This window comes from Anopheles moucheti, chromosome 2 (genome assembly GCF_943734755.1).
Source record: "Anopheles moucheti chromosome 2, idAnoMoucSN_F20_07, whole genome shotgun sequence".
Classification (NCBI taxonomy): domain Eukaryota; kingdom Metazoa; phylum Arthropoda; class Insecta; order Diptera; family Culicidae; genus Anopheles; species Anopheles moucheti.
In genome coordinates, this window is record NC_069140.1 from 59,459,231 (window position 1) to 59,474,757 (window position 15,527).

The 15,527-nt window shown below is 37.7% G+C and overlaps 1 protein-coding gene across 1 annotated transcript; it reads right to left on the minus strand.

The window, feature by feature from the left end:
* Positions 1–1,769: 1,769 nt before the first annotated feature.
* On the minus strand, positions 1,770–15,247 carry LOC128299175 (homeotic protein deformed). Its single transcript, XM_053035048.1, has 5 exons — positions 14,602–15,247; positions 10,185–10,285; positions 9,911–10,094; positions 2,300–2,682; positions 1,770–2,120 (listed from the first exon to the last, which is right to left on the minus strand). Exons 1-5 carry the CDS (start codon positions 15,245–15,247, stop codon positions 1,770–1,772), a joined length of 1,665 nt encoding a protein of 554 aa, XP_052891008.1.
* Between the last annotated feature and the right edge of the window lie 280 nt (positions 15,248–15,527).

Here is a 15,527-nt window from a genome sequence, read left to right on the forward strand (position 1 = left end):
CAAGTTTACAAAATGGTTGCAGTATTTAATGTCTTCTTTCAAATTATGCGCCTACACATTCCTACTCCAATTTAATGCCATTTGTTGTATGGTGAGTTGTAACTTAAAAGAATAGTTTGACTAACGCAGGGAATGTAAATACCAGCACAATAGCTACTTAAAGTGTTGGAAATTTAACCCTATCCAAGCCATTGATGGACAACAGAAAGATTATGAGTTTGGAAAGCAAACGGAAGCCGAAGTGAACGATGCTATCACCCAGACGGGATCTGCTAACACGAGAACTTGAAATGGAACAAATAAACAATTATTTAAAGCTTTGAACGCTGCGATTGCTTAACACCAAGCATTGAGCCAAGTTTGCTTATTTGGCTTATAACTTGATTCATTCTCTTACGGCACTGCTCACAATCAAATAACGAGTTCTAGATATATTTACTTTCGTCTAATATAATAGACAATAGCGTTAATGGATTAAGGGCGAAAGGTGGTGTATTGGTAGCGACTCCGGTCTTCACACGACAGGACCGGTCTAAAATCCCATCCGGACCAATCTCCCGTAGCAAGGACTGACTATCCGGCTTCGTGGTCCAGTAAGCCAGAAATGGCAGGCAGCGTTACACCCAGAAGAAGAATAGACAATGGAAACATAAATTTGAATTGATAAAAAACTCAATTGGACGCAGGCAACGCAAATCAACATAATGCTTGTCGATAGAATTCCCCGTACAGAATGTTATAGATTGGAGCTTTAAGGTTACATTTTGTTGTCGTAGGGAGGGAGGGCCATATTTAGCAGAATAAAAGCAAATGTCCTAATGAGTTAAGGAGCTTACTGCAGTTTTCAGACATGAATGCTATTTTTCTCCACCAATTTTACAAACGGCTATGTACATAAAGGTTTTAGCTTAGCAATTCACTTACACAACTAAATCACTGTTTGATCCGAATTTGTATGTTTGTTGGTGCCGGTTGGATTTGACAAAAATGATTGACACACATGACGCTTGGATGGTGCGCATGATGGTTCAAAGCAGTGAACTATTTGCAACTACAGCTTCGTGTATGCCAATCCAACCAACATCGGTGAGTCTCAAAACGTGTAAAAAAATCAACTCTTTATTGAATCTCGCTCCATATAGGATCGCTCGATAATCTCCGTTCTGTTATCAACTCCTAATGTTAACTACTTATATCTACATCCGAGTTTGTTTGCATTGTTAATCCTACTCCCATTTTCCTATACATCCATTGTGTGTGCAGCTGGCAAACGATGCATGTGCCACACGGCACATACTTATAGAAGGGAAACATAAATACAAATGTCACACCAGTCGAATAAAATGTGGTTTTGTTCGTGAGCAAATATTCGATATCGTGTCTACAACCTACAATTACTTTCTAAACACACCATGGCTGTACAAATTGCGGTGCAGGTGTCACATTGTAGGTTCCAGTACTGCTGCCAGTTTCAATATTTTGCATTTGTGTGGGATGATTGTACGAACGAAGTTGATGTTTAAATCCTGCTTGAACGCAAAAAATGAGTTACTGCTTGGCTGGCTTGGTTTCGGTATCAGTTTAAGTCATTTTTTAAAACTAGTAGCGCAATTGATGTCGGTAAGCTCTTTGAAACCGTAGAAGTCAAAAGGAAAAATATGTACCTTATTGTTATATGTGGTATCATTTGAAACAATAGTCTGACAAGCCACAAGAAATGGTCGCTGGATGTTGGCAAGATCATATGACCCTGGTGGCAAATGTCGGTTCTACAGCGCAGTAAGATCGTAGTCATTTTTTATAGCGACGGAATGTTGTTGGACGCTGTTCATGTTGCTGGCGGCGCTGGTGTTGTTGTTATTATTGTTTGATGATTGGGTGTTCAATTGAGATTGATGTTGCTGATGTTGAAGCTGCTGATGCTGTTGTAGTTGTTGATGCTGTGAAAGATGGTCATTGTGAATGGCGTTACCAGAGCTGTTGGTCCCGCTAGTTCCGTTTGCCAATGGTAGTATACCGTTGACATCAGAAGATGAGATATACTGCGAGGATCCGGTGTTGCCATTCGCCATTGTACCGTGGATATCAGTCATGCTTTCAAGACTGTCTGTCCGAAGGCACTGTTGTGAAAATGAATGTAAAATTAGAAGTAATCATTAGAAAAACAAAACTCCTTTTAGACGGCTTTAAAGTGAATAGAAGAAATAACTGTAATAACTAGCTATAATTAGGATGTTTATGTTATTCTAAAGCGATTAGTTTAATTCTTTGCGCCCATTAACCAATTTAAGGTACTTACTTCGCTTTGGTGATTTTGTTGTTGAAGTTTTGATTTTGTGCTTAACACGGAGCTATTGGATTTTCGACCTTTTTTTTGGTTGTTTGCACTTCCGGGCTGACCAGAAGCGTTACTAGCGTTCGATTTGCTTTGGTCGCCAGTTTTCTTCCGCACATTTTTCGTATTAGGTAGTTTATTGTCTTTCTTCCATTTCATTCGTCGGTTTTGGAACCAGATTTTGATCTGACGCTCCGAAAGAACCAACGTATGGGCTATTTCTATCCGTCGACGTCGTGTAAGGTAACGATTGTAGTGAAACTCTTTCTCCAGCTCTAGTATCTGATGACGGGTATAAGCGGTTCGTTGTCGCTTTGGCTCCATGCCTGGCTGAAAGGATCCATTAGCTACCGATAAAATAAACACAAATAGATAGGTAAATATTGAGTATGTTGTAACAAATAAAAAATGATAAAATAAGAAATATGAAAATGTGTGTCACCCACGCCCATACCATGTATGGCAGCACGGTGCAGGTGTAGAACGAATTTCGAAGAGCTGTTCCAACTATTATCTTCAGTTTAATACAAAATCATACCAGCCAGTGATCGCCATCATACAACCATAATGGCACGAGCTAAACTCAGGAACTCATACGATAATCATATTTATTTCTTTTGAAAGTATGATTGCGCTAGCGCAGATGAATTGGTTGGTAGATGTTCTGTACTTCTCCATGTATTGATTGGAATACATCGAGAGGAAACTGAGAAAGAACTCAACCAGAAGGAAGGAAATATTTTGTGGCTAACTTCTGGGTGATGGTAATGAAACATGCAGGGATAAAGCGCTTTGAACAATGGATTATCAACCTCCGAAGCCGCTGAAACCCATCACTCTGCCTGTCTATTCAAGTTGCCATTGAAAGACATACAAAGCTTCCCTTGATTGACATGAAAAGTATCTGACATTCCCCATCGTCGTGCTGGCTTGGTTCGGTCGCTGTTCATGCTGTCTGCAGTCCTGCTGTTCTCTGAGAAAATGTTTTACTGACATCACCGAACACATGGCATTGCAAATACCAAATGAACCACTGTGTTTCTTTGAATCCCTCATTGTGGGGAAGGAGGAAAAGGGGGGGGGGGGGGGGGGGGGTAACTTACTAGTTGGTGGGAGAAAATACTAGAAGCCGCCGTGAGATCGTAAGGTATGGTAGAAAAATAAGGTAAAAGCAAAAACCTTTTGAATTGCCCTATACTTGAGGTTTAGGTCGACCAGAAATTCATCACAAATGGATCGGTTGACCATATGATCACGATCACGATAGCAAGCGCTCTAGCAGTGAGTTTCTCGATCGAAGCCTGTATTTTTCTTTACTTCATGATTTATATTTCTTGGATATTTTACATGTTTATGAAACCGGTCAATATTCTTTTTTAACATACAAAATTAGCTGTGTTAGTTATCGCTGAGAATCGAAAATTCCAGTTGCCGCGGCACAGTTTAAAGATACGCAGGTATAGGATGGTTAAAAATTAGTTTCACTTGCCTAACAACATGAACTCGGTTGGACTGATAAATTATAAATTACAGTTTCTTCTGTCTACCTTCCATCAAGCATATCTTGGCGAGAGCTTCATCGCCACAGCGGAACTTTACGCATTTGAAGAAACAATAATTAATCATTAACACACTAGGACGTCCGTGTCTGCTTTGTGACGATTTTGTTTTGAGTTTCTGAACGGCTGAAACTTTGGCTGGAGTGTAACGAAGTTTAACTGTTTTGAAAAGAACAGAAAAGTGTAAATGAATGGTTTTTTTTTGTTTTCGATTTTATTTTTCTTTGCTTCCAACGAAAAGCAATTCCCAAGCTTTATTACGGATTTGTACGCTGCTTCATAGAATCTATTCCGTTGGTGCTGTCGATCCTTATCAATGCGATCTGTTTTGCTTTGTTCGGCATACTTCGAGCGTCCGGTGTTGTAATTAATGTGCTTGAGATCACGAAATTGTGCTACTAGCAATTATTTCGAGCTACTACAAGTATCAGGACACCCATTTTGGGAGCCAAAGGACAAACGGATAAGGTTTGCATGACACCTCAACGTCAAAGAAATAGCCCACGATCGGTAACGGAAACATTAACATAACCACCGTAAACTCACACCGCTGAGAAGTAAAGGGCTTTGGCTGGACAGGTCGATGTTTCGATAGAGATTTTTTTGTTGTTGTAGTACCGTAAGTCCCAGCGTGTGTAGATTACGCCCCCGTTGCACACCGATCCGATGTTTCTCTTGGGTGGTCATTGCTGGATGATGAAGGAACCGATACTACCGCTGCCCGTGTCGGGTGCTGATGAACGTTTCGTTTTGGACTGGTGAAGTGTCCAAAGGCCGCGTCAGATGGATCATTAATCTTTCGCATTGCTATAGTCGCCTGAAAGTAACTCCCTGGTCGCCCTGTGCCCAAGAAACAGTGACATAGAGAAGTTCGTTGGCAGACGAAATACGAATAATTCTTTGACGCTTTTTGATACGAAGCAAGCTGGATGATGTATCGCTCGAATTTTTAGCAGTACACAATTGCCGAAATAAAACAGAAGCGCGATCGAAACCTGCGAAGAGCGCGATGACCACCAGAAAACGTACTATGCTACTCACAGGCTGATCGACGGAGAAAGTGATCAAAACTTATTTACGCTTGAAGTGCCTAACACGTGTGATGACGATGTAAACGGAGATAAAATGCCGCTTGCATGGCAGAAGGTTTGATTCCAACGAAAGTACCTTGGCACAGTTATCTACATTACATCAAGGTTCAGGTCACACCGACCTGCACGATTATAAATGTTTGCAAAACCGCGGTACTCAGTACTGAGGCAATTATTATTGATGCTATTAAGCTTAGGAATAGCACAGACACGCTGAGCATGGTGAGCCAACGAAGGCAGGTTTGCAGCCGTATATTGAGGCAAATGACTTGCTATTTTACAGTGGCTGCGCTTTTCTGCATCAGGGCCGGTGCAGTAATGTCAAGAATCTGACTGCGGTTGTGAAGCGGAATCGTGATTGAAAAGCTGTTACGGACACGTTCATTATAAAACGCGATCTTCAAGAAAATCTCGATCCAACCAGCCAAGCCGGTGTACCGAGTGTACGCGTTCTTTAGAGCTGTTCGTAGCAACGCAACGAAACATCGCAACAACGGTCCTTTATATCATCAATCAGCAATCAGTGTGGAAAAGGCTGGTAATAATTTTATTGTACTTTCATTGATTTTTCTTCGTTAATTTTACATGTACCACCCGCGAAGAATTTCATTGAATAAAACAAAGAATAATGAGAACATCGACAAAGCCAGAAGGTGTTGGAAAGAACGTTCCTTTTTGTTCACTTGTGTTGGCCATATCAGGGCGTAATGCATTTACAGTGGTAAAACAAGTATAGACACGAGAGAAAAAAAAACGAGCTTAGCCAATTGCGCCGGACACAGCAGCATGATTTGCAAAATATTTTCAAACGCAGCCCTTTCGTACCTTCGTGTGCAAGTGACTGGTCTGCCAAGTCTCTAAGAATGTCACGTACAATTCCAATGCGATCGCACTACACCTTTACCCTTTGTATAAAGCAACATTTCCTATTTGTGTGCAGGGGTGCAATTTGAATCTATGCATTTTGGCAGGTAGGTTTGCTTGCATAAAAAGGCTGGAACTGAACGGCTGGCTGGAAGTAAATGTGGTGGTCATACATGTATCAAGGTTAATTGTTCACAAATGGAATCCGCGGGTCGAGAAGCACTCTTGGCACTTTTTGAAATTGTTAGGCCTTCATGAAAGCTTGTGCTTTGAATGCATATGATGTAACTGTCATATGAGGTATAAGGTAAGTATCTCAAATCTCAATTTTGACGATAGAAAATTGATAATCACAAAAGTTAGGTCTCATATGTTTTAACAACAAAGTAGTATCAAAGTATTCCAATTACTCAAAATCCGTTTAAGACCTAAAACTTTAGAACTTTTATACGGGTCTCGAATTATCTATCCGTTTGCTGAAAATATAGAATAATTGAACAAGTTTACTTTCTTTTCGTATCAGCTAATGCAAAAGTGTTATTATACATAAATAGTATGATAATTTAAATGATATCAAGAGTAATTTTTGATCTTCTTTACTTTATTTCAAATATTTGAAACGCACAAGAGCTTCATATAATATAAAAAAACAGCAATCACTAGCATTAAAATAAATGTGTTATACATTGCTGTGATTTAATTTATGTACTTATTTTACTATGAAGAATGTTTATCAACTATCTTTGATAAAATTCGGTATTCGTTTATTCCTTTCTACCAGCTGGCTATCGTGAGCATTTTAGTACGTGATGAAAAATCCATGTTCGAATGCCACGATCCTACTATTCATAAATACGCCACATCACACTTTTGTTTAGCAGATGCAAACAACGATACCGGTTATGGTAGTAGGCGCAATTCAGTGACATTGAGAGGACGGTGCAGAAGGGTAATGTGAAAAGCATGACTAGTCCCCGGTATCGCTTGAATGAGTGTGCCGACGGAGCAGCAAACAACGCATCGTCACCAGGTGGAATGATGAGTCCAACCAAACAACCCCCAGAACCGGGTTAGGTTCGAAGCCTCTTATAATCAACCTTGTCGTCATTCAACATTTGGGTGGGTGATGACAGACCGACAAGCAGTCCGGTTTTGACGTATTGGTATCTTGTTCCACAGCAACTTGAATGTTTTTATCCGTTTATGGATGGTTTTCGTTAAAGCTTCTCTGCTGCCCTGGACGCACAAGAGGGAGGAAGAGAAGAAAAAAAAATGAATGGTTGAAATAACACAACCATGTAATAGATCCCCAACGATCGATAACTACACAGCTGATAGCTACTTGTTTTGGTGGATTCTATTTTTGTTTGTCATTCGCTGCCCCCATGAAAGAAGTCCTGTCTCTTTTAAACGTTGTTTTAATCGTTGATTTCGTTTTGCTGTTCTGTCTTACATAGTTTATTAAAATACACACAGTTGCTGGTGAACATTAGTCTTATTTTATAGAATGAAAAGCATGGTAGCATGAACTGCCATGATTCAGTATTCGTTGAAATTATGTTTTATATGAACAAACACTTTGTAATACAAAATAATGTTTAAGGTAAATTATTAAATATTACTCAATAGAAAATAAGAAACAGAACTCCAACATAATACTAATAATAATGCCCACGACATAACAATAAAACAGATTTTCAAATACAACATGCTGTATGCAAATCTTCCATTGGCCAGGTAGAAAATAAGGTTTTCCTATCGGTCGAGTGTACTCGAGATACACATGTGTTCGGATAAGAAAATATCTCTAAATGAATGTGAATTGTAGCATATATTAAGTTACTAATATCTGTAAGCAATACGGCCAGGCCTTTTTGAATAAAAAAAAATACGACGGTTATCAAACGACGGTTAACGAATGTAAAAGAATTCCATTGAACAATTTGCCATAACTATGGACTTGAAGTTTTCAGGCCTACAGCTGCACCAGCTTTATTGAGTTTATAATTTTCATCTGGGTGAAATGATTTACCGATACGTAGCTTGTCACGAAAACAAAGTAACAACTTCAATTTATATTCTTCAACTCGTCGAAGTCACTCGAAGAAGAGAACTTTCTGACAGCAGTGATCCGGCGTCTTGTTATTCTAACTTTTCGTTCGTAATGTTCCCCTTCGCAGTTGCGGAAGAGTTTGATTAAAGTATCGCATCCCCACATCCGCATATCAAGAAGTGCTAAATGGACCTTGGGAAACGATGGGCTCATTAAGAGTGGTTGGAGTTCGAAAAGTTTGACGAGCATTGAGTAAAACGATACACCCCTACCCGTGGGTTATCACGAACTTTTTTCATCATTGATATCACAGTCAAGTAATGGCATAAAAAACTTCAACTATGAAAACAAATGTGGTGGTTCAATTCTGATGTTTAAACATCTTGAACGGGTGTAACGTAAGAATAAGAATAAGTGCAACTTTACAAGAATATGATGGATCGATATTTTATTTGCTAGTAAAACTGTTACCATTCGCAGTGTTTTTTGCTAATCAATTTGAAAACATTATTTGGGAACAAGTTTACAATGCCGTAAATGAAATGAATTGCTATTAACATGCTATTTTCCAAACAAGGTAACAACCTTAAATGAAAAGCCAAATCACTCCATACACCCACAGGAATAGAAACAATCGTGACATTGTCGAATGTCGTATCGAAGTCTTACGTTCCTCTCACAACATGGCAAAGCGACAGAGAAGATAAATTAGTTGTTATCAATTATTCGGGAGCTGTCGGGCGACGTTTACTGTGGATGCTTCTGCTACCCGGCAGAGGTGTTGACGCTCAATGAGAGGTAGGGGTTACGAAGCACATTTAGCACGGGCCGAATGCCGTAGAAGTTTTACTTTCACTTAATCTTTAGCTTGTTTGGCATGAGAACGTGTTTGTGAAAGAGAGGTTGGCCGTTTGGAAGGAACGGTTTATCGAATTATCGCCTCATCAGCTTCATCAAGTAAATACATCTTTTCTAGGCTAAGCGACATACTGGTCGCACTTCACGGATGATAATTAATATCTAAGTAATATGCACTTTAACGAGTTGTGCACGGTGAAGGGTTGAAGTTTTTTTTACATCTGAACATTGCCATCTGAATGCCTAAACGTTTTTGTAACATTTGAATCTCAATACTTGTTTCAAAAGATTTGTTGAAAAATGGAAAACAGTTATACATTTAAAAAGTGCGGAAATGTATGACAAAACACATGATTTATTGACACATTGTTGATGTGTTATATGCATCAATCTAATGTAGTGTTGTTAACTCAGGTATTGTTATTGTAAGTGACCATAACAAATATCTGTTTGAATGACCCTTTTATGGACCTTTTTAGCTTCAGACCACATGCCTAATGATCCTTAAATGATCGAACCAGATCCATTCTGTTTATCGTAACATCTCTGCAGGACATTCAACGGCCCATTCAGCAGAACAGAGCAAAAGTAGAGAAGTATCCTTCAAAGTAGTAAATAAATTACAAAAAAATGAGCTAACTGCTTGAAGCCATTCGTCACTACTGTTTGGAAAACCTGCCAGTCAAATGTTGTCATTGTAAGTTTTGAAGGGTTTTCATGATGTACTCGTTCCCTCATCTCTTTTTGGGTTGAAATGTTTAAATTTATTTGACCTTGGCTCGGCTTCGGTGGAACAACGCTCAAGGTGGAACAACGCTGGTAAAATAATGATAAATTGGAAGCAATTTATATTGCTCAATGCAGTGTCTTTGAAGCATCGGGAAATTGTAAACGCTTTGGGTATTATTTGAAGGTGCGTATAGAGTAACACTGCGGTAGTTTGATCGGTTGCAATGCCCATTGATCTACCGATATGATAAGGAGGTAACCAATTTATCAAACCTCACAGAACAAGTAGAGTTTAACATCATTGGAAGAAAGAGCGTTTGAAAAGACTTTTTGTACCCCGGTACCTGATGGTGATCTTGTCCGCATTATTAGCAACTAATAGATTTCGAACGGATCTGCTCAACAGGGACTTTGTACTCACCGACGCCAGCGACGTGGATTTTCTTCATCCAAGGATAAATGATACGTTCGCCATCACTAGTTGCGTGCATCAAATCGTCGCCAAGATCATTATCGGAGTCCAGGTCTTCCATATCACCATCGTTGGAGTCCAGCTCGTCGGGAGAACGATCGAGCATCAGGCGTTCTTCATCTAGAAACTCGTCCTGCAGATTCCGAAGGCGAGAAAAAAGTAGCATGTAGTTGATAACACCGTTTGTGTCCGATTTAAATGAAAGAGTAATATGGGAACTTACCTGATCGGAGCTGGCATCATCGCAACGTAACCGCATACCTAGCTCTTGCAGCTGCTGCCCTGTAGGAGCCGCTTCTTCTATTCGCCTATCCAATTTCATTCCTTTAGTAAAAGGATGTAATATTGAACGAACAGAGAAGAAGTTCAACGAATAGAGAAATAAAAGAAAAATAGAATTAGTGAATGAAACATGAACTTTATATAGCATTGTGTTTATCGATTTGATTATAGGAGCAAATCTTATGATACGCTTGTATACATGAGGGATCTTGAATTTCCATTTTTTTCAGAACCGAATGGAACCAGGTTTCTTAAAGGAACGAAACTTAAGGAACCTATCGTTCAACGAATCGTCAACGAACCTATCGTTGAACCTACTTTCACGATACAATCAAACTAATCCTGTGTGATATGATTTTTACATATTCGTTACCATTATTAGACATTTTAGTACACGTCGTAAAACAGTTTTTTGTTTAGTTGATCAGTTTTGAATGTAAATTTGTTACTATGGATTCTTCGCTTCTATCGACTATAATTTGTTATCAAAGCTCTGAAAACATAATTAATTACAGGAAGCGTGCATAACAACATACACGGACAGTTGTCATCCATGAGAATGGAATACAACATTATTGGATATTGGAATGATTCATTAACAAAAAGGTATCAATTTTGCAAACGATCATTGAACTGATTGATTCCTGTTGCTATGAGAGTTGCTTACATTTCACTACAGCCTCAAACGAAGTTTCGTAACATAAGTAAACATTAACGTTATAATCTTCGCAAGACGAACAAAACAGGTAGATGCAAAAAACCTAGATGAATTATGAAAGTTTACGCACCCAGATTTGATTGTTTTACAGAAGGCACGGAACAAAGTTAGTAGGTTCGGAACGAAATTCCCATCGCTACTATACATTCATCATTTACGGTGAGATAAGAGTTATTACCAGACGAATCGGTTGTGGTGTTAATCGATTTATTAGAAGCAATTGAAATAAAACATTTATATAGTACATAAAATGAATAAATTTGATAATCGCTTGAATTTCAATCAAATAAATCATGATAAAAAATGAAAAGCGCACGAAAGTTATACGAAAGAAAATAACAATATTAACAAACCTTTTGAACGTTGAACTGGCAAGAATCATTTATAAAAAGTGTATAGTTCAACAAATTTCGATATTTTTTGCATTTGGATAGTGATAATGCCAAACAATATATAAAACATTCATAGGGAAAATTGAAATATTTATGCCAGTTCATACGTGCCATTTATAATTTATAGTCAGTATTGAAAACATTGCAGATTTTGCAAATAACTTTATTCTTCTTTAATAAAATCGCTTTATTTATTGTTTATTTTGAATAACTACTTATTTTTTCAAGTTTGATCTCCTTATTAGGCTCTTATCCTTTTTATCTTGACCTAATACTTGTGATTATATCATTTAAAGAAATAATATTCGGATGATTAGTCGATTCTGCTAATGGAAACAATAGATCGATGCTCTAACGATTATAATGTAGATAAAAGTGTCGTTCAACTAAGAGGTGGATCTCACCTCACAAAGGGCGGAAACTTTTGTTTCATGAAAAATGTATAAGCAATTTTAAAGGACCGGTTTCCCATTTTGAAAGTACAATTACAACTACGTTGTATTCACCCAGTTTTTTCCTTTAAAATAGTCAATGCTTTGTACGTCTCGTCCGTTTGAGATTTGACTAAGCTCCTATCATATCAGCGTATTTTCGGTTAAAGACACAAATAGGTCTACAGAATATATAAATGATTTTACTGTACAATTCACAACATCAACTTTAGATGAATTTAAAGAAAATGCAATCAAGTAAAGGAATAGCTAGGTTTGTGTTAGATTTGCATAATTCTGGTTTATTATAAAAGTAGAACTAGAAATTTTTCAAATGTTTACATGTTCCAACACGATTTTATACACTCCAAACACACTGCATAAGGTGAATTTTGACCATAACAACCTCTGTTTGGGCAACGTATCGTCTCATTAATAAACTAAAGCTGTGTCTTACATTTTATGTAGCAAAATATATTAAATTATTGGATAATATGAACGGTTATGTTTCATATCGGAATAAAAATTTCGAAATATAAATACAATTTTATTTGCACTATCCGAGAGAACATGAATTGGAACTACTGTCGTGAAATCAGTAGCTTCGAAAGTAGGCCGATGGACTGTAGGTAACTTTAAAGGCATGAGGAGAGTTTTTTTAAGGAGTTCAATCATCTTCTTAGACACTCGTTAGGGACTCGGGATGTGAGGAATGGTAATATGGGTTATTGTAAAGTTAGCAATGATCGTACCCAATACAACGAACGACATGCAGCGTACCACTGACTTCATGTTTGAAGTACACTTTCAACCCGAAGCGATCATGGTGTACAATGTTTACTTGGGTTTAAACGCTACGAAAAGCTCAATGAGCTATTTCCTTATTGCAAACATGAGAAGAACAAACAAAAATAAAAAAGATTCTCATATGAGTTTTATCATAAAAGAATGGAATAGTAATAAGAAAACTTATTTCATTCACCAGCAGTAACAACTATAAATTAAAATTCTTATTGTCATTCAATCGATCCAATTTTGACTTTGCGAAAATTCAATCATCATCAATAGATGTTGAATATTGGTTATTTTGTTGTTGTATTTAACGAATCTCATGTGGCATTAAAGCATTTTTGTTATTTTTTTATATTGAATTATTGAAAATAAATAAGATTTTATAAAATGGGCACAGCATGAATTCACTTTAAGAACACAAAACCTGACATGTCAGGTTCATAACGACCACAAATTGTGTACAAATTGCAACAGATTATTTAAAATGGAGCAAAGGAACCAAAACAATTATTACGCTTCTCTGGGTCAAGTAACGATCTAGCAAGGAGCGATCTCACCGGGACGTATAAGCTGGGTAAAAAAGGCAGCGCCGGATCCCTGGTTGTGTTAAGAATTAATAATAATCATGCAATGCAATGGGCTTGAACATTAAGTTAGTTGTTTTGAATGCGTAACGATGATGCCAGGACGTTTATCCATGCTCAGCTCTACACGCAAATTGGCAAATAAAATTAGCCTAGGAAAAGAAGGTTTCGGTCACATGCTTGACAAATATTAAAATAAAGCATTTCTCTAACAAGTCTGAACCAGGTTAGGCCATATCACTCGTATGTTGAAAATATGTATAAATAAATATTGAAAACTAAACAATTACAGGCATAATATTTTGTTATTAAAAAAAACTTTGCAATGGCAATTAAATATGCAACAAATTATTATCTATTTCATTTTGCTTTGATCGCAGTCTATCAAAATTTGTTTTGATTGCTTACGTCTTATGTAACATTTTTAAAACATCTAGTCAAATTATTGGGTAGGCGTTTGTCAATGATTTACTTGGTTACTTACTCGAAAATTATTCATCATTAATAAAGTAATCAGTTTTAGCTACAATCGCTTCGTGATGAGGTTGTCTAGCACTTAATTTTCAAATCTATTTTTAGGATTAGGAAGAAAAAAATGCAACAAGCTTCAAATAATCTGTTGATTTTTTTATACACTCCCTAGAATCATATGCTCATGATGTTTAAAAACATGTTTTTTACAATTAAATTGTTACATTATTAATTTGGGGTTGAATAAATCATTTGCATAATGTTTAAATAAAAATGAAAGTAATGATTTTAAATTTGAATAGTATTTCTGAAATTGTGGTTTTTAAAAATGATATTTTATGTCAAAATCTATGTCCTTTACGAATTTTCTTTGGAATGATGTAACCGCGATTTATGGACAGATGTCGATTGAAAGCTTCAGCTTTCTAACTAAGGTACGATCTGCTCCAATATTACAGTATGGTTCTTCTTCTTTATCGGCACAACAACCACAAGAGGTTGTTTCCAGAAACTATCATTTCAGGATTGTTTTATCAGTCTTGCGTACGGGGGATTGGTATGGATGGACTTTTGAACCGCTCTTGTTGTGTGAATAATGGCACCGCTACTAATACACCACCGGACCACCGTTTGGTTCATCTGATAAAAAATAATCGAAAGTGTAGGAGAAGCAATATATAGATTATATTGCAGCACAGTGCAAGAGTTTTTTTTATGTACATTTATTAATACCCAACATTGACAAAACTAAATGAATCATTAATTGGAAGATTGGAGTTATCTTGCCCTGTTTATTATATATCATATTTTATAAGATAACGTTGTTATTTTGTTTTTGTGGCAGGAACGCTATTACCATATTAACGGATTTAATGATTCAATCCGGCAAATTAAAGTACGTGTTAACGATAGATTGTTGAATGAAGTGACATTTGTTTTGAGTAATGTTGCTTAGCTAGTTTGTACTTACCAAGTTCCTGAAGTCCCAATGCGGTGTTGCTTACTTCGGTACCAACACATTGCAGTGGCGTATCCATCATAGACGGATGACCTTGATTTGTGGCTGCATAGTATCCGTTGTAGTACCCGGGAGCCACATTCGTAGGGAAAGAATTGTGACTGGCAACAGAGCTGTTTGATGCCGTAGTCGGAACAGTAGGTGCAAGCGTAGGGATGGGTGGGGCGATGGGTGTGGTTGGTGTTGGCTGCATCTGCACTGGCGACACATATCCATTATGTGTATGATGAGCATGTGGATGATGGTGGTGATGATGGTGATGATGATGCGGGTGGTGATAATAATGGCCCACCATCGAAGATGAGTAATCGTTATATCCCGAAGAGGCTCCACCTCCACCATTACTCCCGCTACCGGTAACGTGGGCATTTCCGCCGGTAGATACGTTTTCGGCTGCACCCACCGCCCCAGAAAGATGTAGTGAATCGGACTGAACATGGTGCAAGTAATCCTGATTTCCAGATTGGGTTATACCATTGACTGCACCATATCCGTTATGGAAGCTTGGATAATCCTCGCTGGGAGGAAACTTAGGTTCAATATTAATCCCCATGGATTGAATGTGATGATGCGGATAGCCCATCAAGAAAGAACTCATTTTTAAGCACAATAGATTGAAGCTTTTACGAGGAAGTAATTCACATATGCACACACCAACGAACTCACTTTCAAGCACGATATGACACTATGTCGCAGAATTTGTGGCCTTGTCAAATAGATTTGTTATCAATTATATCTAGCATCTTCATCGCTCATTCGATTCCAGCAGTGAGATTGGGAAAAATTGGCACAACCTGAAAACTATACTCCCAGCATGTGATCAAATATTGGATGTTTGTGATACGTAAACACTTTGTAGCTTTCTGACCAGCATAGAC

Bases quoted from the DNA above. Each gene is read 5' to 3' on its own strand.
- LOC128299175 (XM_053035048.1), bottom strand. From the start codon at position 15,247: ATGAGTTCTTTCTTGATGGGCTATCCGCATCATCACATTCAATCCATG. The intron at 10,095-10,184 runs GTAAGTTCCCAT...CGGAATCTGCAG, and splicing joins ATGATGCCAGCTCCGATCAG to GACGAGTTTCTAGATGAAGA. The intron at 2,683-9,910 runs GTGAGTACAAAG...TTTTATCGGTAG, and splicing joins AATCCACGTCGCTGGCGTCG to CTAATGGATCCTTTCAGCCA.